General features: G+C 43.1%; 1 protein-coding gene across 1 annotated transcript in view; it reads right to left on the bottom strand.

Annotated features, from left to right (window-relative positions):
• The window catches only part of TRPC5 (transient receptor potential cation channel subfamily C member 5), a 143,109-nt gene that overhangs the window by 13,064 nt on the left and 102,364 nt on the right, over positions 1-27,681 (bottom strand). The window contains exon 6 of the mRNA XM_068533301.1: positions 24,819-25,014. Coding sequence (XP_068389402.1) covers positions 24,819-25,014 — 196 coding nt within the window. The remainder of the gene's footprint in view (positions 1-24,818; positions 25,015-27,681) is intronic.

Raw genomic sequence — 27,681 nt, forward strand, 5'->3', positions numbered from 1 at the left:
GGACATTTCATATAAATGAATTATATAATATTTGTCTTTTGTGTGTGGATTCTTTCTCTTACTTAGCATGTTTTCAAGGTTCATCCATGTTGTAGCATCTGTCAATACTTCATTCCTTCCTATGGCTGAATAATATTATATTTCATTGTATGGATATACTACATCTTTTTTATCTATTCATCAGTTGATGGTCATTTGGGTTGTTTCCACTTTGCTATTATGAATAATGCTGCTATGAATATTTGTGTGCAAGTTTTTGTGTGGATATATGTTTTTAATTCTCTTGGGGACATACCTAGGAGTGGAATTGCTCAGTTATATACTAACCCTACTTTTAACTTTATGAGGAATTGTCACACTATTTTTTAAAGTGGCTGCACCATTTTACATTCCCACCAGCAACGTATAAGAGTTCTGATTTTTCCACATCCTCACCAAAACTCGTCACAGTTCATGTTTTTTTTTTAAACATCTTTATTGAAGTATAATTGCTTCACAATGGTGTGTTAGTTTCTGCTTTATAACAAAGTGAATCAGCTACACATATACACACGTTCCCATATCTCCTCCCTCCTGCATCTCCCTCCCTCCCACCCTCCCCATCCCACCACATGCTAGTGGGTATGACGTTGTATCTCATTCTGGTTTTGATTTACATTTCCTTAATGCTGAATGACATTGAGCATGTTATCATGTGCTCATCAGCCATTTGTGTATCTTATTTGGAGAAATGTTGATTCATATATTTTGCCCATTTAAGAATTAAGGGTAGGGGCTTCCCTGGTGGTGCAGTGGTTAAAAATCCTCCTGCCAATGCAGGGGACACGGGTTCGATCCCTGGCCCGGGAAGACCCCACATGCCATGGAGCAACTAAGCCCGTGTGCCACAACTACTGAGCCTGCGCTCTAGAGCCCACGAGCCACAACTACTGAAGCCCGGGCGCCTAGAGCCCATGCTCCACAACAAGAGAAGCCACGACAATGAGAAGCCCACGCACCACAACGAAGAGTAGCCCCTGCTCACCGCAACTAGAGAAAGCCCGCGCGCAGCAATGAAGATGCAACACAGCCAAAAATAAAAACAAATAAATCAATAAATTTATTAAAAAAAAAACCTAAGGGTGAGGCTTGGCATTAGAAACAGGCTGATGTTGGAGTTTTGAGATAATTTATACTGGGATGGCAGGAGTGATGACAGTTTTAACAACCTCACCTCTCCATTCTCCAGCTATTGTCAAGGATAAAGAAAAAAAAAAGAAATCACTCGGAGAGAATTCTGTGAAAGCAAAGCAAAAAGATAGCGCTAAAAGAAATACTGAACTCACTTTATTTCATCCAGATGACAAACTCATAAGAAGCCTGCATGCTCTAGCTACCATCTATCTATCTATCTATCTATCTATCTATCTATCTATCTATCTATCTATCTATCTATCTATCTATCATCTATCTACCTATCTTTTATCTTTTAATTTGTCCATCCTAGTGTTAGAATTTACAAGTGAAATGATCATCATAGGAATAAGTATTGATATACTTATTGAATTGAAAAATGAAGTCATCCTTTTTTTAAAAATAAATTTATTTATTTAATTTATTTATTTTTGGCTGTGTTGGGTCTTCGTTGCTGCACGTGGGCTTTCTCTAGCTGCGGCGAGTGGGGGCTACTCTTCGTTGTGGTGTGCGGGCTTCTCATTGTGGTGGCTTCTCTTGTTGCGGAGCACGGGCTCTAGGCACGTGGGCTTCAGTAGTTGTGGCTCACGGGCTCTAGAGCACAGGCTCAGTAGTTGTGGCACACGGGCTTAGTTGCTCCGTGGCATGTGGGATCTTCCCGGACCAGGGCTCAAACCCGTGTCCCCTGCATTGGCAGGTGGATTCTTAACCACTGCACCACGAGGGAAGCCCAAGTCATCCTTTTTGAGACAAAAAAAATATGATTTAGCCAGTTGATTTGGAAATGATGACTGGCTTTGCTAGTTAGGCTATATGACAGATATTTTTTATCAATTGCTAAATCTGAAGCTCCAAAATTTTGGTAAAATTATATTTAAAATGTGATAAGAAAAAAGCATTTCATAAAGAATGTTCTATTGGTTAAGCTGTATTAAAATTAATAAAATTTCTATTTTCCATTCCATGAACTTTGTTTAGTATGTTGGGTTAAACAAAGTGCCTCTAGGTAAAACAGTAACTGGTACATTTAATAATTATTTGGCAAGTCTTAGTAAAGCCTTTTTGGTTTTGTCCCCAAATTTAGCACCTTAAAACAACAAATATTTATTATCTTACAGTTTCTGTGGGTCAGGAATCTGGGTGTGGAAAGTTGTGTGCCTCTGGCTCAAGATCTCTTACAATGGTATATAATCCAGTTGTTGGCCAGAGGTGGGGTCTCATCAGAAGCGTGAACTGAGGGAGTATTCTGTTCCAAGCTCGCTCGCATGGTTGTATCGTTGTTGACAGGATTCAGTTCCTTGTGGGCTGTTGGACTGAGGACCATAGTCCCTTGCTGGCATATTGGCCAGAGACCTCTCTCAGTTCTTTCTGGAGTGGGCCTCTCCATCAGCCAGCTCATAAAATGGCAGCAGGCTTCCCTCCAAGGATGTGAGAGAGAAAAGCCATTGTTATAACCTAATCTCTCAAGTGACATCACTTTTGCCATAATCTATTTGTTAGGAGTTCATAGGTTCAGCCCACACTCAAGGGGAGAAGACTGCATAGGATTCAAATAACAGGAAGTGGGTATCATTGGGGGCCATCTCAGAAGCTTCCTACCACAGTATTACTTTCCAGAAATTGAGAAACTGAATGACTGTAATCTTGGGTAAAAATCCTTTTCTAAGTCATGTGGTTTCTAATTACTTGCCTTCAATAAAGTTTAAAGAAAACCGAAGCAAGTTTTCAGATTGTTAAAAATATTATTATTTTTAATGAGGTTGAACCAATCTTTTACATTTTTAATTAATCACTCAATTAATTAATTTGGCTGTGCTGGGTCTTAGTTGTGGCATGGGATCTTCTTCATTGCCACGTGTGGGATCTTCCTTGCGGCATGCGGGATCTTTAGTTGCAGTAGGCGAACTCTTAATTGTGGCATGCGGGATCTAGTTTCCCAACCACGGATGGAACCCGGGCCCCCTGCATTGGGAGTGCGGGGTCTTAACTACTGGACCACCAGGGAAGTCCCTAAAAATATTATTTTTTTATTTTAAGCTTTTTTGGCTGCACCATGCAGCTTGCGGGATCTTAATTCCCTTACCAGGGATTGAACCTGGGCCCTCAGTAGTGAAAGTGCAGAGTCCTAACCACTGAACCTCCAGGGAATTCCCTAAAAATATTATGAAAAATCATTGTATAACTTTTTGACATTAACTCAGAGTTCAAGAAAATTGAGTGACAATGGCATAATAAAACTCTATTCATTCACATATGCTTATTGATATGAAAAAGGTTTCTTAGCGCTTTTATAAAAATGGAAACTAAATATATAATTGATGCTGAATCTTGTTCCTGAATATTACTCAATATTCTGTGTCTATAATAACTAGTTGGAAGAAAAGCCCCACTAACATCTTTAAGAAATGCATTTCCAGTAAAAATGTATTTTTATGTCTAACTGGTATTTATCAAAATTTGTATTACATTTGTGTTCTTTTGAGCAGTTTTGTACTGCTAAGAATTGAATAATAACAATATTCAGAAGAAATGTTTCAACATTTATTACCTTCTGGCCACAGAAAATAAAAAAATTAAAATTCAATTTATACTTTTGTTATGAAGAAATATAAGGTGATCAATAATTTAAAAAGACTTTAAAACACAAAAAATTTATAACGTTAGGGTAAAATCCTGTGGGGATGTGGAATGGAAATAAGAATTCAAGGAGAGCAAGGAATGGTGTAAACTCTCTGCCCTTAAATTAGAAAGAAGAGTTTAGCCATTTATTTTTTAAATACATGGTTATGAGCAACAAATCACTATTGTATTCAGATTCCATTGCATACGTTTAAATGAGTAATTGGATAGTTTTATTTTAAATGTCAATATTTACCATATTCCAGAAATTACATCCTTTGCAACTGTTTAAACTTATGATGAATAATCTAGATGTCAACCTAAGAATATATAAGATACATAGATTTTTTTTTTCTCTACAAATTGATTAGAGGGTTTGCCTGCAAAAGGTCTGAATGCCCTTGATAAGACCTTGAACTAAGACACACTTATGGCTCTAGTAAATATCACTGCCCTGAAATCCTGCCTTGGGAGACAATGTTGTTGTAGGTAACTTGGAATGCAGAGGAAGATAGGAGGCAAGGGCAATATGAAATAGTGAGATGCAGCCTGCCATTGTGGAAAGAGCAGGGGTTTTGGAGTCAAACAAAACAGGGTTTGAAGTACTGCTCTGCTACTTATCAGCTGTGTGACCTCAGAGCAGTCAATCAAAATCTGAGTCATGGTTTTCTCAACTGTTAAAATGAAGGAAAATCTCTATCACACTGATTTGTTGTAGAAGTCAATGTAAAATGCCTGGGCTACTGCCTGGTACATAGTAAGAGCTATATAGCTGTTGATCCCTTCTCCTACATTTCTGAGCCTATAATACCAGAAACGAACTTTGAATTTTCATTTTACCCGTTGATGGCCCAGAATAGCCAGTCTTTCATCCGTGGAATGTTTCTCTAGCTCTTGAAATAAAGTTGGTATTCAATAAGTATTTCTTAAAATGAAGTGAGTCACATTTTTAAGCACAGGGTCTTTAGATTCTTGTCATCTCTAGACAAGTTCAAAAGGGAGAATGATGATATAGCTCCTATGCGTAGTCAGCTATTTTCTAATAAATTGGGCTGGATGTCCTGGTATCTGGAAATGGTCTCACAGCTTTTAATTTTTTAAAATCCCTGTGTGAGTTAGCTTTTTGTTTGTTTGTATGTGTTTTAAACAATAAGCAGTTAGGTCCTTTAAAAAATAGTTTTCTAAATGATTTTGACAAAGAATAGAAACATGCAATGGGCCAAGTTGTAAACCATAGGTTTTTTTTGTTTTTTTTTTAGCTTAAGAGGCTTTCTGGTGCCCACTCATTGTACTTACTCAAATCAGGTGAGGATATGATTTTGGCTAAACATTTTAAAAACAGCTCAAGGACCCCAATTGATACCATTCTATTCCCCTTGTGCTCAGGTGACCTCAGATTGGGATTTACTATGTAAACAATTAGCAGAGAAGTTATTGCAAATTAACCTCTCAACAGTCTTTTCCCACTCATTTATCATGTATCAATTCATTGTCTACCTATCCATTCATTTTTAAAATTTAAAAAATTTTTACTTTTATTGAAGTATAATTGATTTACAATATTGTGCTCATTTCAGGTGTACAGCAAAGTGATTTGGTTATACACATATATATGTATATGTCTATATTCTTTTATTGATTCTTTTCCATTATAATTTATTACAAGATATTGAATATAGCTCCCTGTGTTATACAGTAGGTCCTTCTTGTTCCTCTATTTTATATATAGTAGTGTGCCTCTGTTAATCCCACACTCCCAATATATCCCTCTCCTCCCTTCCCCTTTGGTAACCATAAGTTTGTTTTCTATGTCCATGAGTCTGTTTCTGTTTTGTGAATAAGTTAATTTGCGCTATTTTTAGATTCTACATATAAGTGATATATAATATTTGTCTTTCTCTGTCTGACTTACTTCACTTAGTATGATTATCTCTAGGTCCATCCATGTTGCTGCCAATGGCATTATTTCATTCTTTTTTATGGCTGAGTAACATTCCATTGTTTATATATACCACATCTTCTTTTTCCACTCATCTGTCGATGGGCATTTAGGTTGCTTCCATGTCTTGGCTATTGTAAAGAGTGCTGCTATGAACATTGGGGTGCATGTATCTTTTCAAATTAGAGCTTTTGTCTTTTCTGGATATATGCCCAGGAGTGGGATTGCTGGGTCATATGGTAATTCTATTTTTAGTTTTTTAAGGAGCCTCCATACTGTTCTCCATAGTGGCTGCACCAATTTACATTCCCACCATTCATTTTTTTAAATTAATTAATTTATTTTTGGCTGCGTTGGGTCTTTGTTGCTGCGTGCGGGCTTTCTCTAGTTGTGGCGAGCAGGGGCTACTCTTCGTCGCGGTGCGCAGGCTTCTCATTGCAGTGGCTTCTCTTGTTGTGGAGCACGGGCTCTAGGTGCGCGGGCTTCAGTAGTTGTGGTGCACGGGCTCAGTAGTTGTGGCTCATGGGCTCTAGAGTGCAGGCTCAGTAATTGTGGCACACAGGCTTAGTTGCTCTGCGGCATGTGGGACCTTCCTGGACCAGGGCTCAAACTCGTGTCCCCTGCATTGGCAGGCGGATTCTTAACCACTGCACCACCAGGGAAGCCCTCACCATTCATTTTTTGATTCTTGTGTTGAACAACTACTATATTCCAGGTACTCTGCTAGATGCTGGGTATAGCAAAATGACTGTCCTCTAATGGTGGTGGGAATACCACACAGAACACAATTCGAATACAGAGGTAGCACCTGAATCCTGAAGACTGGGAAATAACAGACCACCTGGCAGGACTGCTTAAACGGTGTGAGCTGTAAGGTGATGAGTAAGATACTTATTCATTCAGACGTTCTTTCACTCAAACAGTATATATTGACTGCCTGCTAGGTGAGAGGTGTTGGGATTTTAGCAGTGCATAATATGGACAATATTGTAATTTGGAATGTGGAAATCTGCTTTCTTTACAACTCTTGATCTACTTTGAATCGTAAGATTATGGATGTGGTTTTTGTAGTCATAGTTGTCTAAAACTTCACTAAATGTATGATGCCCAAGAGATTTTCATTCATCCGTATGGAGCTAGCCTTTCACCTTATATGATAGACAAATCAGACATTGACTTTTTAAAATTTTTTTTCACAGTTTGGTGATGATGCCCTTTCCCACACTTTGCCCTACCCTCTCTACCCAACTATGACCTTTGAACATTCTCCAAGATCATCAGCCCCTGCCTGGGTGCTTTTGCATAAGACGTAACCTACACAATCATAGCCTGTGGTTCTTCCTCTTCCAAGTTTCCAAAATTTTCAGGACTTTCGTGCTGCCATAATGTGACCTTAATGACACATAGCCTTACATATATGTTCTAATCATGTGTGTGTCCTGCATTGCCTTTGATAACGTCAGCTCCTGTAGAGCAGGCGAGAGCTTCTATTTAGCCCCTTTTGCAGTGCCAGTGTAATGTACTGTGACTGTAGATCATACCCTCAAATGCTGTTGACTTGCTCAGATCCTGAACACATGGCCACAGCTAGGTCAAGTGAACATGTCTGTTCAATTTCACATTTCTCAGCAAATCCGAGCTCAAGGTTATTTTTCTTGCAATCAAACTACAAGGCCAATTTCCTACCAGCTTTTGATAAATTCTTATGCACTCTCTCAGATCTCCTGCCAGCAACCATCTTGCTCTAGCAAATTGGAAAGCTTTAAAACATAATGCAAAGGAAGAGTGACAGGCACAGACACAGCAGAGCAGAGCCTTTAAGGAGGAAAGCTACTTCCAGGAGTCTTGGGCCCACTGGCAGGCTGGTTGGAGGTGTATATTGAGGAGGGGGATATTTTGGCATCCTTCCCATTAACTAGTAGCTGCTTAGTTCATCTGGGCATAAGACTAGCTCTGTTTCCCTATGATGGGAAAGCAACACAAATCGCCATGACATACACACTCCATGTTGAGGTGAGACAATACATTTCCCTGGCATCTCAACAGAAGTCTACCTCACTTTGGACTGCTTTCTTCTGATAGAATTCAGGGCATGCTTCTCAAATGTTGGAGTGCATCCGAATCATATGGGGCGTTTGTTGAAAATGCAGATTTCTGGACCTCCCTAGACTTATATATTGTATTGTGGTTTTGCCTCAGGGCAATTTTAAAAAGATGTAAGCAGTTAAAATATATCATCGTTTTTGTAACTCCATTTTTGTTTTCATTCATTTAAAACTTAGAAAGGAATCTTCAAAATATTGAAGTGGTCCAGACCTCCCACAACCTCTTGGAGGCCCTGCAGTAGAGAAAGTGCCCTCAGCGAGAATTACCATCCCCCGCCATGCTGTCGCCTCCAACTTAGTGCGCATGTGCAGTGGTCTAGCGCCGAGCCAGTTACCCGTTGCTAAATAGTCAGCAACCTGCCTCTCTTCCCCAAGGTTGCTAGGTGGTTAGAATTTCCTGTTTTAATCATTCTGGGGCCTCCTGGGAATGACTTTGATATTGGTTTATCTAGTTGAGAGCCCTGTGGTAACTTCAATCCAAGCACACAAACTCAGCCGCAAAACATAAAGGTCAAAAAGAGAGCCCTCCCTCCAACTTCAGCTCCCTGCCCATCCATTGCCCCCAACACTTCCTGTACCCTAGTACTGATGGCCCCCAATTGCCCCAGACTGCAAGAGCCCCCTCAGTGGGTGTTACAAACAGGTCCTCCTTCCTACTGAACACTTGCAGTTGTCCTTTGAGCAGCCATTATGTCTGCTTCCTGCCCCACCCCGAGGAATAAAACGGCCACTAATCCCTCCCCCAATTATGTTGCTAGGTGGTTGAAACTGCCGCTCTGATCTCTCAAGGACTTGGTGTTCCTTTTTTACTGGTTACATAGTTTCCAGCCCCTGTAACAACCTCAGCTCCAGTGCACAAATTCGGGTGCTAAACCTCAGGGCAAAGCTCAGAACCCACGCACTAGGTCCACCCAGCTCTCCCATCCGCATGGTCCCAGCTCCCCTCACATTTCATTACTGATACCAAGCAGTCCCCCGTCTCCTTGCTTCATGAGCAATCCCAGCTGTTTGCAGACAGAGACCAGGGAGCAGGGAAGGAGCGAGAAGAGAGGTTGTATTTGAGCCGGGCCTGGAGAGGCTGGCAGGATTTCTCCAGGCAGAGATGGAGGGAAAAAAACTTTCCCCAAAGAGGCAATAGTAAGAAAAGTCAGAAAGAGTAGAGAGGTTGAGCGTAGTCATTGAAGGAGAATGAACTACTCAAGATTTATTTACATTAGCAGTTCTCAAATTTCAGGGGCTATTAGACTGGCCTGGGGTGCTTGCGAAAATGCAGATGCCTGGCTCTCACCTCAGACCTGCAGAAACTGATGCTGTGGGGATGGGGGGACTCGAGAATCTACACTGTTTCACAAGCTTCTTTGGGTGATTTTGACACAGGTGATTGTCAACCATCCTTTCAGAAACACTAATTCTGGGATTCTGCCTGCTGGTCCAGATGTATTCAGCAGGCCAAAGCAGTAAAACAGCAGGTCTTCCTCATTCCTATCTGTCCCTGTCTTCCCATGGCCACCCTCTAACATCCCTCTGTCACTGGGACAGTGGGTAGAAGGTATAATTTGTGCACCCCCAAAGATAATGTTATTAGGCCGCCCAGCAATTTGAAAAAAACTGGCTTACTGGACTACTATGGAGAGGTGACAGGGGAAGGAAGGAGGAACAAAGGCGGAATTAATTAGTAACTGATAGTCTCCCTAGGCTTTCTTAAAGTGTGCACTCTACAGACAAAGAGATGACCTTTCAACTAGTGAATGGGAAGGGAGGGGTGCTTGGTGGTTACTCAGGCTTGGCACTCTCTGGTCTTTCTTTGTGGGGGGGGGGAATGCTGATCATGTTTATTTAACATTCTCTGCAGAATTAATTATTTTCTTTCCGTTTTAGTCAGATGTAATTGACATACAGCACTGTATAAATTTAAGATACCTTGCAGTGCAAACTTTTTAGGATCTACTCTCTTAGCAGTTGTCAAATATACCATACAGTGGTGTTAACTACAGTTGTCATTTGTACATTACATCCCCAGGACTTATCTTACAACTGGAAGTTTGTATCTTTTGACCACCTTCATCCAATTCCCCCTCCCCCCCACCCCTTGCCTCTGGTCACCACAAATCCCATCTCTTTTTTTTTTTTTTCCATCTCTTTTTCTATGAGTTTCTTTTTTTTCTCTTTTAAAATTCCACATATAAGTGAGATCATGCAGTATTTGTCTTTCTCTGACTTATTTCACTCAGTATAATGTCCTCCAGGCCCATCCATGTGGTCTTTAGCAGGCTGTCTTGTACTGAGGACAATGAAAGTGGCAGAACAAAAGACAACTGCAAATTGATCCAGTGCATTAGGTCCCTGAGACGCAGAAGGATCTGCTTTCCATCTTCTAAAATGGTCCTGCAAAGTCCTCACAAGCAGTCTGGGTTTTCTTTAGAGACCATTTAGGGTGTGGGACACAAGTGTGCTCATAAAAACAACACAGGTTATAAACAATAGAGCTTAATTATCTTTCCCACTCTGATTCCAAGGGACGTGGCAGGAAAAGTAGGAAACAAATCAGTGAGGGCACTGGATCCCCGGAATTCCCTCCTCCACACTCCACCTCTGACCCACTCTGTTGCCTTCAAATAAATCATCTACTTTCTGAGAGTCAGAATGAAATTTGGGCAGTTTTTAATTCATAATTTCTCATGAAATCAACCAATAGGATCACAGTGCTTCTTCCGTCCCTCACTACCTCATCTGTAGTCATCCGGAAGAGTGTCAGTTTTTCTCCTCCTCTTGTCTTCCCTGTCTTACTACAAGGTGGGCTGGGAGTGTGAGGAGAAGAAAAAAAGGCCTCAGGGAGATTGGATGATACAAATTTAAAAATGTGGTTCTCTCCCAGTAGACACCACCACTCTCCATTGTTATATGAGGAAGGTGGTGCCTCAGTGGCGTAGAACACAGCATGGGTACGTTTTGATTGAGGAAGGGCAAAGTTGGGAGCAGGATACCGTAGCCTATGCAAGGTCAGAAGGAACAGCACTGTAGAAGCTTCTGGGTAACATAAAATAAGTATATCCTAGTTCAGACTTGGAAATAAACCATGTTGCTTTCTGTAGGCCTCCACTCTATCACTGCGAACAAATATTCCTGTGATATCTCAGTGGTTCTCAAAGGAAATAAGCTCTAATTGGACTCCCAGGCCACAGTGAGCTCATGTGGTGAAAGAATTGTCCTCCCTCCCTCCTGACCAGGGGTGCTGGCCGTCATGGGATGGGGACTCTCTAAGTGCTTTCTGGAGCTACTGCCTTCTCTACATAAGTGTGTTTCTGGCCAGTTTCAAACATAATGGACCAGAAAATGAAATGCCAAATGTTCAACCTCTTAGCTTGCCTCTGGGAATGGGACATCAGACAGCTAGTTCTTTACATTTATCTAGAGCTTTACGCTTTCCCAAGCACTTTAACATACTTTCTCTCATTTGATTCTCACACCCACCTGCGAAGCTGTCAGGACATCGATTATCTAGTGCCGATGTGGCAACTGAGGTCTGGAGGGAGCAATTGCTTCTTGAGGGTCACACATCTAGTTCGTGGTAAAGCAGCTCTAGAATCCAGGTCTTCTGACCCTTGCTTCCACTCAGATCTGCCACTCACTTGGTTCACTTACTATCTATGGGTACAGTGCTCAAACAGGAGCATGCCTCACAGGGTTCGGTGGGCTAATGCCTGGAGAGCTCAAGCTCTCTTTGACATCCTGCTACACCCCATCCCCCATCAGGAGCTCTAGGGAGCCTGACCTTCTCGCATCCTCATGCAAATCCCTGTGTCTTTTCCTCACTCTCCTGCCGGCCCTTCTGAGCCTTGGTCTGGGCTCACCAATACCCCGGAACAAAGGCTCCTTGTGCCCTCTCTCACGTCCCCAGTTAAATTGCAACTCAACGCTTTACTCCCCCAAGAGCCTCCTTAGAGTGACGGAAGGCACGAGGGATTGGGGGAGATTTTTTCCCTTTTATGTTTTAATTGCTGTGTTTTTCCTAGATAGGAGAAGAGAGCTGGCTTGTTCTTATCTCTTAGTCCTCAGCTCAGATATCATCTCCTCAAAGAGACCTTCCCTGAGCCACCAATTTAGAGCGGGTGCCTTCGTTACTCTATCTCACGGCGCCCTGTTCTCTTCTCTCATACCAATTGCCACAGATCACCCGAATTGGTTCGCCTATGTTTGCTTATTCTTAGGCTCCCCACTAGAGGAAAAGTCCACTGGAATTAGGCACTTTGCCTTATTCACTTCTGCAGTCCTAAAGCCTGGCGTGGAGCAGGTGTACAATAGATTTTTGTAGAAGGAATGAACTGGAGAGCCGAAGGCAGATATGAAGTGAAGGGAGCATCGGTAATATCTTGTATCGGTTTTCAAGTATATCATCTTATTTCATCTTCACAACAGCCTGCTGAGGTAGGTTCTGTTACTATTTCCATTTGATCAATAAGGCTCACCAGAGTGAAGACATTTGTCTAAGGACACACAGCTAGAAACTGGTGGTCCGCGATTCAAATCTGGATTGAGTTGACTCTACAACCATAGCTCGTAAGTGCTCAGGTACACTGTCGCTTGGGGAAGTGCACTGAGTGGGATTTCACAATGAGCAGCGTGTTCTCTCCTACACGGCAGAAACAGAAACGGAGCCTGGCCACGGTTCCGAGATTTTGACAAACAGATCCTTCTACATACACTTGGCCGGGCCTCTGTCTGCCCAGGTTTCTCTCCTGCTTGTTTCCTTCAGTTTCTCTGCTACAGAAGTGACCTTTGCAGGGTTCTTGCTTTCAGCACTGCAGGTCAGACACTGCACAATTCTGGTAGCGCCATTCATAGCAGATGTGGCAGTCCTGAAACCCAATGAACTGCTTGCCACCTTTTCTGGGCGTCTCCAGAAAGGTAAATAGAACCTTTCAGTCAAGCAGGCACAGGCTGTTCTGCCTGCCTGCATCTTGCAGCTGGGGAGTGAGGAAGCTTTTCCTTTGGGAGGACAGAGGCAGTCAGATGGTGGTGAGCATGGGCATTCGCTGAGCTCACCCAGCAGTTTTCAGAAATAACTGAGACTAAGCCCATTAGGGCTTCCGTTTCTGAGCCTGGGAAGAAGTGAGAGGTGTGTCTTATCACCTGCTTGTGGAAAAACCTACAGGTCTGTCCCCATGTGGGATTATTACTGGTCTCACGTACTCAGATGGTCACAGCATGTGCCGTCTAACTTCCTGCCTCACTGATCGGGAGCTTCCTTTTAACCTCCCAGGCCATACTTCTATTTTTTAGATTGCTTCTAAATATCACCTCCTGAGGAGTCACTGGGCCTGAGTTCACCCTGACCTAATTCCTTATGCATAGCAGATGCTCAAGTCCTTGTAGAAAGAATGAATTAACGAATGAACAAACTTGCCATGGAACCCTGGGCAAGTCTCAACCTTTGGAAACCCGTTTCCTCATCTGTAACATGCAGATAGTCGTGCCTACATTCACAGAGTTCTTGTGAGGATCAAACAAGACACTATACGCAAGTGTGCTTAGTAAAGTATAAAGCAATGTATTAACTATAATTATGAAATCCATCATCTAGGCAGATTTCCTTTCAGCTAGATAATGCCCCTCCCCATTGCCATACAATTTATTCAACTCCAAACACTAAACACTTGCAAAGGATATAAACTCACATTATGTATTTTTTAAAACATGGTTGACAAACTATAGATCAGAGATTTTCCCAAGCTTCTCCCTACCAATTAGTGAAGAAGTATGTGTTGGGTACCTACTATGTGTCCCACATTTTACTAGGCATCAGGCGAATGTAAAGAAAACCTAAAGCAGAACCCCTGTCTTCACAGAGCTTCAGTCTACAAAGGTAGAAAAGAGACATATTTTGAAATAACTGGAGTCGAAGTTGGCAAACCATGGTCGGCCTGCCACTTGGTTTTGGATAGCCTGCGTGCTAGGAATGGTTGTTACATTTTTAAATGGTTGAATAAAAATCAAAAGTTAGAATAATATTCTTTGAGACAGGGACTTCCCTGGTGGCGCAGTGGGTAAGAATCCGCCTGCCAATGCAGGGGACATGGGTTCGAGCCCTGGTCCAGGAAGATCCCACATGCCGTGGAGCAACGAAGCCCGTGCGCCACAACTACTGAGCCTGCGCTCTAGAGCCCGCGAGCCACAACTACTGAGCCCTTGTGCCGCAACTACTGAAGCCCACGCCCTAGAGCCCGTGCTCCGCAACAAGAGAAGCCACCGCAATGAGAAGCCCACGCATCGCAACAAAGAGTAGCCCCCGCTCACCGCAACTAGAGAAAGCCCGCGTGCGCAGCAACGAAGGCCCAGCGCAGCCAAAACTAAAATTAAATCTTTAAAAAAAATATTCTTTGAGACAAAAATTATATGATTTTCCAATTTCAGGGCCCATAAATAAAGTTTTATTGGCACAGAGCCATGCCCACTTTTTAATGTATTTTCTATGGCTTCTTCTGCATTATAAGAACAGCATTGGATAGTGGTGACAGAGGTCTTACAGTTCACAAAGCCCAAAATATTCACTATCTGCCCCTTTAGAGGAAAAAACGTCAACCCCTAAACTAGAGGACAATAAGCTTAGGTTTGGTCAGCTTGTCAGTTGCTCTGTTTTCACACTTTAAAATGTTCTGGGAAGTCATATGCATTAAAGATTCATTAATTTTGGGAATTCCCTGGCGGTCCAGTGGTTAGGACTCTGCACTTCCACTGCCGGGGGCCCGGGTTTGATCCCTGGTTGGGGAACTAAGATCCCACAAGCCATGCGGCGTGGCCAAAAAAAAAAAGAAAAGAATTAGAAAAAAATCATTACTTTGTTCATTTATTCAATAGATATTAAGTGAGAGCCTACTATGTGTCAGACCATTTATCCTGGTTAAGACTGGAGGGACTCCAGTATAAAGTATCTCTGCATTAGTATCAAGAGAAAAACACTGTGGCATGACCTCCTAGAAGATTCATCGGGTGATGGAAACTTCTCTGTGCTTCCAGAAGTCTTGAGGGCTAGGCCAATGGGAACTCTGACGGAGTCAGTGAGAGGATTCTAATTCCAGTCATTCAAGACTTCTTTAATAATTGGTGCTGATTTTCTAATGAATGAGAAGGCCTATCATACTTTTCTTTCCCTCTGGGTGATTCCCAATATGCCACACTTATTAAGAGCAGCTTTGAGATAAATATATTTCTCATCAAGACTTTGTGATTAGTTCAGTTTTATAGGCCCAGGTACTTCTAAAAGTTCAAACAGGGGAAATTGGGAAAGAGAACAGAGGAAAAAGCAAGATAATCCTATGATGGAAGAAAGGAGAATAAGAAAGAGAAATATAATTACCTCCCCCCACCCCATTTCTACTCTTAGATCGCTTCTATTTTCCTCTTTTAAACAAAGGCAGATTTACCTTGACAGCTGACATAATGTAATTTTGCTGTCAGATCTCAAGTAAAAAGCAGAGTATTGCAGTAGGTCGTAACCTCCGAGGCTCCTCTGGGGTATTTTGGCTTCTGTGTTGTAGCTAAAGGCCACCTCCTGGCCCAGGCTGTCTCTCACGCTGAACCGGGCTACAACACAGGGCTCTGGTGACCACAGCAAGAGAGAGACCTAATTAATATTAATCACTCAGATCTCACGTTTAGTTTCTAAACCTCAAGCTGCTCAGCAATTAAAGAACATTTGTATCAGATAGCTCTCCAGTCAATTGATTCTTGATACCCAGAACAAGAATCAAGGCAGAAGCCAAGAAGGACACATTCCTCAACCATGGCCTTTGGGCCATGGACATTTGACTTTTCCACCAGTATTATTTGTAGCCTATGAAGTGAACATTCAGAGGCCAATCCATAGGAAGGCCAGGTCTTCTCAGCTTGTTTCCAGGTTGTCCATCCATAGTTGTTATTTTATGTAGTGGTTGAAGGCACCTTTGGCTTGGGGACTGTTGCACAGACCTGATCCTTTGCAAAATTGTGATGATGGTGACATTTTCCTCCAGCGCCTCCAATCTCTTTCTCTTATTGGTGTCCTATCTCCAGTCTTCTTCAGGTACATTTTCCTCACTCTCTTGGCTCCCCATGAAAACCTGATCTCAGCAAGGGATTGAACTCACACTGAGTCACGAGTCACCTACTAACAACTTAAAACATATTTGCATTATAACTGGGGACAGGGTCCTAAGGTGAGGGATTTCAGCAGGACAGTGGGAGGATGTCTATGAATCCTCTGAGATTTATGCTAAATTGTATGCATGTTTGCTTCATCAGATTATCAAAGCAATCCATGACCTGAAAAAGTAAAGTGCAGTCTTAAAGTAAAGAAATGAAATGCAAATAGTGAAACTTGAAACTGTAGTTCCATGACTGTCAACCCCATGAGAACAGGGACCACATCTTTCTTGCTCCCGTTACCTACTGTATCCCCAGTGCCAAGAACGTAGTAGAGTACATGGTAGTCTCTCAATAATCATTTGTTAAATTCATTCATTTATCCACCCAAGACATAGTTACTGTTAAGTGAATGGATGAAAGAGTAAAGGAGTCAGCTGGCAGAAGAGCAGAGGTATTCTTTGGGCATTAGGCCCTACCCGTCACTTACATAGTTGGTCCTGTTTCTGTTTGAGTTACCCAAGATAGAGTCTCCATGACAACTACTGATGTTCCTGATGAACATCCAGGACAGGTGAGTCTGGGATGCAGAGAAGCAGCCCAGGCATCTGCCCTGTTTGGTTGTCCTTTAGCACAGGGAAAGAAAACCCACTTCCCTTCACTTGTCCTCTTTCTATTTCCACTTGCATCTTTGTCGGTCACCAAGATCATTACCAGGCAGCAGCAGGCATCAAAGGCTCAGCAGAGACCTGCCAAAGTATAACCCTCAGCGTTTTGAGGCAGAGTGCTCTCATCCCCAGCAGATGCGGGCTCTCAGACAGCTTGCTGACAAAACCACGAGTGGGTGTTGATGCAGAATCAACAGGAGTCCATTTCTGTGTTAGACCACCAGGGGGAGGGCCAGGCCCAGGCAGGGCTGGAAGTCTGAAAAGTCAGCCTTTGGTGCCCCCTGCAGCGTTTGCGGAGAGAATGCTCCTCTCTCCTCCCCTGAAGCTGGAGGGTGGATAGTCAGCCCATTTGCTGGTGTGGATATAATTTCAAGTGAGGCTTTCAAGCGTCCAAGAGCTGTCTGGGAAGGAACAGGGCTGAGAGGGCCCAAGGCAGGATGTGTAAGTTGAACGAGGAGTTCCTGTCATGCCAATAAGCTTCGTAGCTCTGAACTTTTTACCCTCTGTGGGTGTGAGGATTTCAGGTGGGTTGTCTGATTGTTCATTTGGGGAGGCTGGGAGTATTAGGGACAGAACTAAGAAGAAACCAGAAGTTTGAAGTCTGGTGGGCAAAAAAAAAAAAAAAAAAAGGAAAGAAAAGGAGAGCTATTGTGTGTGTGTGTGTGTGTGTCTGTGTTGGGGGCTGGGGGGCAGGAAATCTCAGCTGAGGAAAACAGAATAAGTCACTTAGTCTCCAGAAACAAGGAGAAGGCTCCTTAGAGGATCCCTCTGGTTAGAAGCCAGGGGAGAGTCCGTGAGTCAGTGAACCAAGCAGAAGGGGGGAGTCTGAGGTTGTGTGGAAGGCTTGCACCAGGGCCTGGGGGGTTGGGATGCAGGCAGGAAAGGAGGAGGTATGGTTTCATTATTACTTTGGATCAGACAGACCTGCTGGGGTCTTTACGAAGAGTGTGCCCTTGGGCCAGTCACTTTGACCTCTGTGCCTCAGTTTCCTCACCTATAGAATTGAATTGTTAATATTACCTACCTCAGGTAGTTGTAAGGATTTAATGAGGAAATATACATGAAAAGTGCTTTGTATAGTGTCTGGCACATTATAAGTGCTCAATAAATGGTAGTTATTATTATTTTTTTAACATCTTTATTGGAGTATAATTGCTTTATAATGGTGTGTTAGTTTCTGCTTGATAACAAAATGAATCAGCTATACACATACATATGTTCCCATATCCCTTCCCTCTTGCGTCTCCCTCCCTCCCACCCTCCCTATCCCACCCCTCTAGGTGGTCACAAAGCACCGAGCTGATCTCCCTGTGCTATGCGGCTGCTTCCCACTAGCTGTTTTACATTTGGTAGTGTATATATGTCCATGTCACTCTCTCACTTCCGCCCAGCTTACCCTTCCCCCTCCCCATGCCCTCAAGTCCATTCTCTATGTCTGCATCTTTATTACTGTCCTGCCTCTAGGTTCTTCAGAACCATTTTTTTTTTTTATAGTAGTTATAATGATATGAGATAGAAAGTGCCTGGGATTTAATAAAGGCTTGTATCTATGCCAGATATTCACTGTATTCTTATTACTGATTTCTCTAAGCCTTAGGAAACTGAGAAAGACCTCAGCTTGGGCCTAGAGGTGGAGGCAAGGGGCTTGTCCAGGTAAGGTCTGGGTAAGGTAAGGCAGTCAACCCGGGGTGCTGTGCTAAGCCAGGTAGACAGCAGCATGAGGGCTTAGCATGGGGATGTGGGAAGCCACAAAAGCAGATCCTATCTTTAAAAATTATTTTTCTAAGGGCAGGCTCTAAACTTCATCATCCAGCTCCTAGACATGTGACTCCGCTTCATGCTTCTCCTCCTTGCTGGGACATGTTTCCTCTTGGCACAGGAAGGACTTCCTTCCCATCTGAAGATATTTTCATGCGGAATCAAAGAATGGGAGGTAGAAAGGAGTGAGGCCAGCTCCTACACTCTTACTGCCCCCCATAAACACCAGGCCAATCCTTGCTGGTGTGCAAGCTATTTCCCTGCCAGAAATGAGATCTGAAAGCCATCCTCACTCTTCTGTCTTTCCAGATTTGACCTCAAGGTCCAGCTCAAAGTGTAATTTCTAAATCAACCTCACAACAACACAATCAGATAGGTACTGGTTGCGGGGTAGCCAGAAAAACAGAAATCACTTTAAGCCTTTCAAACATGGAGATTTAATACAGAGGGTAGTCACAGGTGATGGAAGAGCTGAGAAACCAAACAGAGGGCAGTGAGGCAACTCAGAGATTAGCAGCAACAGGAAGCCCCTCTTATCCCTGGAGTTGGAGGGACGACTGGAAGATGTGGTGAGTGGTGTTTCCAGAGCTTGTAGACTGGGGCTATCTGGTGGGAGCTCGAGCCAAGATGGGGCTGCCCTGCAGAAGCTGGGGCCAAGGAGGGGTGGGACGCCTGGTGGTAGCTGGAGGTGAGCCACGTAGGAAACCCAGCTGCTGCTGGAGTTGCCACAGAAAGTGAGGTTGGGGATGGGGAAGAAATATCCTAGCTTCTCTCTTCTTCCTACCTTCTGCTTGGTCAAACCCACACAGAAACAAATGGCAAGGGACTGTGGGGAATGTAGTTCCCTGATACAGAACAGAGCAGGAAATGAACAGGGAATGGATCTGAGAGTAAGCAGCAGATGAAAAGCCTAATCATCCATCCCCATTTTACAGAGGAGTCAAATGAGGCAGGAAGAGGTTAAGCTGCCCCAAACTACACTAAGCGGCAGTCCAGGTTTCAAATCCAGGCAGTCTGACTACTCCTGAGCCCATGCTGTCTGTAATCACTACTATTATAATAGCACTATAGCACGGTAATAGCACTATTGTTATTTTACTCAAGGCAGACTTTTCCCTCTAGATTTAAAGCTCCCTAAAGGCATCTACTGTGTCTTTACCTTTATATCATTTATAGCACCTAGCCTTTGTGGATTTTTCCGAACCTACCAGAAAATGTAGATTTTTGACTGAAATGGGATTATCAGCAGGTTTTCATAGGTTCCCCATCACCTGGGGTGAGTGGAGGGGACTATGAAAATGTCCTCTGCCATTCTGAATGTTTGTTTTCTTGTTAGTGAAATGTAGCAATTTCTGATCAGATTCCAGACAATGGTTTGGCAACAGGGAAAAGTCAAAGCGGCAATGAGAAAAATCGGTATCTAGATTGCTGGAGGGCATCCCAAAGGGAAGAGACAGTTATTAAAATTTGAAACGGCTTGGCTCCAATGTCATAAAATTTCTACAACTTGAATTGAGCAGCTCCTTCACTTGGGAGGAGGATATACTATCCCTTAGATGACTTAGCTGGCAGGGTTTATGTTTTATTAAGAAACAGGTCTTGGGTACTAGGAGTATACAGTTGTGTTGGATGAAGTGTCAGTGATTCCTATCTAAATGAAATCTACAGGCACTGGAACTGGTATGACAAAGTGATCGGACAGTTCAGAATGGTGGTATAACTGGGGCAGGAAAGAAGACGTTAGGGACCTTGTAGTGAAAGTGCATTTCCCGTGCTTCTTGGCCTCAAGGTAAGTGTCAATGTGATAGGATAGTGGTTCTGCGCATGGGCCTTGGGGTTAGACTACCTCAGTTCAAATCTAGGCTCTACCACTCTCCAGCTTATGGCTTTACCAGTATACCGGGAAGTCGTACATATTGTAATATAGTCCACTACTCTGGTTTTTCTCCTACCTCTCTGGTTGTTCTTTCTCAGTTTCTTTGCGTGATCAATTCTGTCTTTCCAACCTCTAAACGTTGGAGTACCCTGGGCCTCATTTTTGGATCTCTTTTCTGTGCACAGTCACTCCCGTTGTGATCTCTCCGAGTCCCATGGTTTTAAATACTGTGGACATACTGCGACTCCCAAATCTTTGTCTCCAGCCTCTCCGCTGGACCTGTAAACCACTGCCTACCCAACATCTCCACTCAGATGTCTAATAGGCATTTCTCACTCTACATGTCTAAAACCCAACTCTGGATCTCTGCCCCCTCCCAAGCCTGTTCCTTTCCCACTCTTCCCCAACTCAGTAAGGGATGAATCCACCCTTCCAGTTACTCAAGGCCCAAAATCATGGTGTCATCCTTGACTCCTCTCTTTTGTTCACACCCCACATCTCCATCAGCAAACTGGATCTATTTCTGAAATATATCTAGAACCTGACCATTTCTCATTGTGTCCATCATGACCACCCTTGTCTAAGCCACCAACAGCTCTTGTCTGGGTCAATGCAATGGTCTCATAATTTGTCTCTGTCCCAGTACCATTCCATCTTTTTTCAATGAGTCATAGCAATCTTATTAAAATGCCAGTTAGATCATGTACCTCCTCTGTTTAAAACCCACAGCTCCCCATTTCACTCAGAGAAGAAGCCGAAGTCTTCACAAAGGTCTATCAGGCCCTACATGATCTGTCCCTCACCCCCATTACCTCTCTGACCTCATCTCTTACTTCTCTCCCCTTTGTGTACTCCACTTCAGTCACAGTGGCCTTCCCAAGACTGAAATCAAGGTGTCAGCATAGCTCAGCTGTTATCCAGAGACTCAGAGTCTAGAGAAGAATCTGTTTCAAGTTCATTTATGTTGTTGGCAGAATTCATTTCCTTGTGGTAGTAGGACTGAGGTCCCCACTTCCATGCAGGCTGTCAGCTGGGGGCCATTCTCAACTCCTAGAGGCTGCCCGTATTTTTTTACCACATGACTCCCTCCATCTTGAATGACACATCAAATCCTCCATGTGCTTCAAATCTCTGACATTCTCTTCTGCTACCAGCTGGAGAAAACTCCGCTTTTAAAACTCATGTGATTAGATTAGGCCCACCTGGATAATTTCCCTGAGTAGTAGCCTTAATTATATCTGCAAAACCCCTTTTGCCATGTAATGCAACGTAATCACAAGTGTGCTATCTCATCATATTCACAATCCTAATGATCAGGGCGGGAAGTCTTGGGGGAGCATTTTAGCACTGTACCCGCCACAATAATAGTCAGACTGAGAAACTGACCAATCAGAATGTACGCCAACAATAGCGCTGGAGCAGGGGCGTGGATAATACCTGCTGCTCCAGGTGTTACCCTTTACTTGCTGGATTGTGGGGTGACCTGGAGGTGTCCCAGAGGCAACAGCCGGAGTGACAGCTATTTACCAACTGGTATGAAAATATTTTAATATTTTAACAACCGGGTACTGTGATAGTGCATAGCAGTTGTTTATCTGCTTGATTAGTTACAAATCATGGTGTAGCGTGTGAAGTGCTGCCTTCTTCTCTGAGCTTTGAGAGTCTGAGGTTGGTCCCGGATGACTAGGGGAAGGTGGGGAGACCACCTGCCCTCCTTGGCACTTCCATGGTGTGCAGTGGCCCCTTCCAGCCTTGCCCGCTGTTTTTGCGGCGCCAGGTATTTTTCTGAAGAATGTCTTCATTTGCATGGCTGTCTTACGCAGTGGGAGAGTCCATCCATCATCTGAGCCTCCAAATGCTGCCACCCCAAGGGAGACAACCAGTCCTACATATATGGCCTCTCCCCAAGCCATCCAGCAGATGTGGCTTAGTGAGGCAAGCACTGTCTACTTGCTTTCAGCATTAGCGTGAACACTTCACGGCAGCCAAAGAAACCGAGGGTTCTTATTAACTTGCTGAGTGAAGCTTGGTCACAGATCATCATGAGCCTCATGTTTTCTGAGGACCGATCTCAGGCAACAGAGATGCCCTTTGTGGGTGAGTTGGGGTAGGAAGAGGGCCTGAGTTAAATGACTTTTCTGGGACTGGTCTGTTTCTCCCACCTAATATTTATATATGGGTGAATTTGATTAAAATGGTATCAAGGGCAGCTTCACTTGATGGAACGGGGAGCATACACATCAGGAACGGCAGAGACAAGGTGGATGTGTTGAAAGAAGCGTCACAGAGGGAAATAAGCAGCTCGAGGGAGATGTAAGGACAAAGGGAGGAGAGTAAATCACTGCTAATTGCAAACAACACTAATAATAATATACAATATGGCCAGCTTCACCTGCTGATGTTGGCCGGGACCACAGAGCACAGGTGAACAGATTCACAGTGAAGCCTGTCAATAACTGAGTCTCTGCTTAGACTGAGTCAGCCTGTGGTACCTTTTGAAGCAGGAGAGATTTTTGTCTTCAGTGGCTTCCCTTCCTGTAACCTTTCCCCCATATCTGGGCCTTTCTAAAAACTGCATTAATACTGAAGTGGAGATGTTGCAAGTGGAATCAAATCTACTTGCTGGTCTTTACCATGTAAGCAGAGCCAGATATTTTTGGAATCAGGTTGCCCAATATCAGGATCCCACTGGATCTGATTCCAAATGGTAAAGACACATTAACAGAGGATCCCAAAGCAGCAGGTAGTATTCATGATGGTTGGCCATGACTCTAGATGTGTGAGATGATATAGACCCTATTAAGGCCATCTCTCTGCAAACCCCACCCCCCAGCTCTCTCTCAAGCTGAGGTGTTTTCTTCAGGTGCAACAGTAGGTAGCATGAAAACACAACTTACTACCAGCAAGTGAGAGAGCTGGAGTTGAAGATTTCTACCCTTCCTAGCAAAATGTCACTGAGCTCAGTAGGAGACGCTACAGCCCTATCTCTCTTTTCCTCTGCCATTAGGAACAATCAGCTGCAAAACAACCAGGGAGGAAATGACAAATGCCTCAGCATGAATATTGCCATCTTCGGTAGGAGTAGGGGGTTTGGCTGATAGGCATAGTGGTGGAAAAATAAGCCCCTGAAATTCTATGCCTTTCCCCCTTATAAAGACAGGCTAGGAGTGAGCATAGAGTGTTTCAGAGTTGTTGGCCTAGTTGGGTCTGAAGGAGAGAGAGAAATTGAACTATATTCCATTTCAAAAACAACAGATAGATAGAATTTCAACCTAGAAGGGACCTTGAGAGCCTATCCTATTCATCTGTAGACACTCAGACTCACAGGATATCAGAGCTGGCAAGGATATTAAAGACCATCGAGTCAGACATACAAATGACCAACAGGTACATGTAAATCAAAATCACAATGAGATACCACCTCATACCTGTTAGAATGCCTATTATAAAAAAGATAAAAGATAAGTTGTGGTGAGGGTGTGGAGAAAAGGGAACCCTGGTGCACTGTTGGTGGGAATGAAAACTGGTGCAGCCACTATGGAGAACAGCATGGAGGTTCCTTAAAAAATTAAAAGTAGAGCTACCATATGGCCCAGAAATTGTACTTCTGGGTATTTATCTGAAGGAAATGAAATCACTGTCTTGAACAGATATCTGCACCCCCATGTTCACTGCAGTATTATTCACAATAGACAAGACATGCAAACAACCTAAGTATCCATTGATGGATGGATACAGAAAGTATGGGTAAAGAAAATATGGTATATATATACACATACACAGCTAAAGATACAAATTCACTGGTACTCAAGTAAGCAGGACCTCAGATAGCCAGAACTCCTTTGCTAATACTCCGTTTCTAGAAATGATAGTTAGATCGTAAGAAAATAAGCTAAGTTTAGATGTTTATTTTGACATCAAAAACCAGGACAGGGCTTGGACTGGTCCCATATCCTATACCTTCGCCATTTCTAGTTTAGAATAATAAGCGCTACTGTTCTAGATGATAACATGATGGTCAAAGATTCAGCGATAGACTCTACTTAAGAGCATGCCACAGTGGACTGCAGTTACTCGTACATTGTTGATAAAAAAAAAAAAAGTAGCCACTCTCTGAGAAGGTTGTCCTTGGCAATGGACTCCTCAGTTTTGGGAGGGAGATGTCTGCAGTGAAGATGGAGATAAAGCCCTCCCGCCTAGAGAACTGGATCAGCTCAATCAACCCTGGAGATTAGTGAGGGGATATGTTGTAGCCAAACTGCTCATACCTCCTGAGCTCTTCTTACTAAGGCAAGAAAATGGATTCAGAGATTTAAACATAATTTTAACAGGTAACCCAAAAGTCTTATTAACTAGAACATCTTCTAGACTACTGAGATCCAATGGACTAAGAGTCCAAACTGAGTTACCTTGGAAAGAAATAATTCAATCTAATAGCTGGAAAAGCTAATGTAAAATAACCAAGGCAGACAGACTATATCATTGAGTTTCCAATGGGCTCCAGGCCACTGTGACCACTCCTGAAACCAAGGTAACCGCCCTTCGAGAGCAAAGCTACTCACGGCAATAAGCTGGTAGGAGTTGTTCATCATGGCGATCAGCATGTTCAGCAGCACTACCAGGGAGATGACGTTGTACGTCCCAAACATGGTCGCTCCCACAAACTCTGTGAACTCGTGTCTGGCTTTTACGTTGGTAACATAGAGATTTAAAAGGCCGAATACAGACCAGAAGAGTGACTGAAGGGTTTCAAAGAGCCTAAAAGAGATCAAAGAATAGGCTAGTTAATTCTCTAGGAGGAGCAAGAAAAGAGCAAAAAACATGAGGTGATTCGCTTAATTAATAAGGAGGCTGCCTGATTTGCATCCCAACAGGTAGACTCATGATCTCACGTATTTTGGTCTCTTCCCCAACACGAACCAGCCAGGTCAGTTTGTTTGTTCCCACTTCTATGTCTTATGCTTTGCCTTTCCACCTGGAATACCATCTCCCTCTTCTCAATCTATGCAGAGCCTATAATTTTCCAAGATTTATTTCAAGGGCTACTTCCTACACCGAACTTTCTCCTTCATCTTCAGACCACGTGGTTTACCAGCTTTCTAATTACATAGAGGCAGTAAGTGCAGTGGCTAAGAATATGGTGCTGGGGTTAGATTGCCCTAGGTTAAAAGCTCAGCTCTGACACTTGCCAGCTGAGTGAACATGAGCAACTTACACCATTTCTGATACTTCTTTTGTGGCTCCCACAGGGCCCAGAATGGAGCTAAGCTAAGCTCAGTGGGGGAGCTTAAGGATTCTTGAATGAACATTTATATGAATTATTTTTAATGATATATTAACTAACAATTATTGAGGACTTAACTATATAAGCATACTAGACACTTTACATACATTAACATTATGATCCTTATAAAAACTTTATTGTTACTGCTGAGGAAACAGAGGTTCAGAGATTGAATAACTTGCCCAAGGTCACCCATTTATATGATTTATATGTGCTGAGCCAGAATTCAAATCCAGGTTCTTCTGACCTCCCCAAACCACTGCATTATTCTCCATTAGGTGGCTTCACAAATTATGGTTTCCTCTCATAGTCTCCACATCCAAATATGTAACTTTTGCAATGATATGTTTTGGGGGTCCAGGGTTTCTTTTGTATCATATTCAGAAATCTGTGCATACAGCGATACAGTGCAGCCAGCTCCTGGGTGGCACAAACCAACCTTTTCCCAAGCACACGGAAGAGGCATAGAAGTTAAGAAGTGCTACTTTAAGAATAGATGTAACTTTTCAATTGCTCAAAATGTGTTGTTTTTATAGCCCAATATATTTTGAGGGGCTGAGGGATTGGTTCTTGGGTTCATTTCAGGGGTATGTATGGGCAATGTTTTAAAGATTTCCTCTGTCTGGGAGTGGTCTTACCCCTGATCTCTGCATGGCTGTCTCCTTATCATCATTGAGGTCTCAGTTCAAATGTCACTTCCTCAGACAGGGTCCCCAGGGTCACTCTACCTAAAGTAGCTTCACCGGTTATTCTCTATCCTGTTGTCTTGTTTCAGTTTTTTGGTAGCACTTAAAACTCTAAGATTATATTATTTAGTAAATTTTTGTTTAAATGTTGATTTTCTGTTCATCCCCACTAGAATGTAAGCTCTATGAGGAAAGAGACAGACATACAGCTACTATGTACCTGGCACGTAATAGGCACTCAATAGTATTTGTTGAATAAATGAATGAAGACATATCACTCTTACAGTTATCACTGGATTAAGGTCTAGGAGATTCCAAACCCATTGACAGTTGCACATTCAGTAGGCTGCACAGTGAGTGTTAGTTCATTTTGATGAAGGTTGTGCTCTGCAGTGGCCTGATTCTCAGGGGGCCTCCTTCGGGGCTGCCTGGGCAACAGGCACATAGCCCTTTTCAACCTGTTCAATGGCTCTTCTCTAATCATTGTGGCTAGCTCCCACTATCATTTCAGCATCACATTACTTGAGAGCTAGCCAAGAAGGAAGAAATCTGTTTTTTGTTTGATGAAAGTAAGTGCCAGATGGTGAAACGTTTGAGAATCAACAGTAAGATGAGAGTCTGGACTTCAAGGGCCAGGGAACAAGAACCAGGATATGGCAAGTCAGACCTATCACAGGATCTGAATTTCCAGGAGATTCTACAAGTCAGGGCCAGGCAATACAATGCATCACAGAGCCAGGCAGAGTTTCATAAATGGGGCAGATATAGGGTTCAAGAGTCTGGTTCTGTTAGGAAGGCCTATCTAGGACCTGGCCGTGTCCATTTGAAGTCAGGGCAGGCAGGAGGCCAGCAACGGCACAAGAAGCTAGCCCAGCAGCTGGATAAACAAAAGCCAGGGAATATATAGTTCAGAAAAACAGAAAGCAGCTGCAGCAAGTAGGAATGACACTGAAGAACCAGAGTCGCTGGAAGTTGAGTGTCCTTGAATATAGAAAGCACTCATTATGTGTTTGTTGATTGCATGACAGACAACAAGGCCACAAGCCAGGGCAAGTATGTCATCAATATGTTGGCAGGGTCTTACTTCATCAGTTGCTTCTCCAGAATGGATGATGTTACACTCCTTCACCCCCAGCCCCATAACAATGAAAATTGCAATGGTTAATGCTTGAGCGTAGAGTTTAATACTAGCCATTCCAATGACTGATACAAAGTTTCCTAAAAGTGAAAGTCCGGACATTTAAAATCTGCCCTAAACTGTGGTGATATTCTAGTTAGGGAGACCCTATAGGTATAACTGTACAAGAGATAAGAAAAGGGGTAAAGATTGTTCCTCAGTTTTGGCAGTTGATAGTGAGAATGCCCTTGACATGAGGCACAAAATGTCACAACATGGTCTGGCCATTAGGAGAATCTGGTTTATTGAAAGGCATGCCCGGATAAACTGAGTGACTG

The sequence above is a fragment of the Eschrichtius robustus genome, chromosome X, assembly GCF_028021215.1.
Source record: "Eschrichtius robustus isolate mEscRob2 chromosome X, mEscRob2.pri, whole genome shotgun sequence".
NCBI classification, from domain to species: Eukaryota; Metazoa; Chordata; class Mammalia; order Artiodactyla; family Eschrichtiidae; genus Eschrichtius; species Eschrichtius robustus.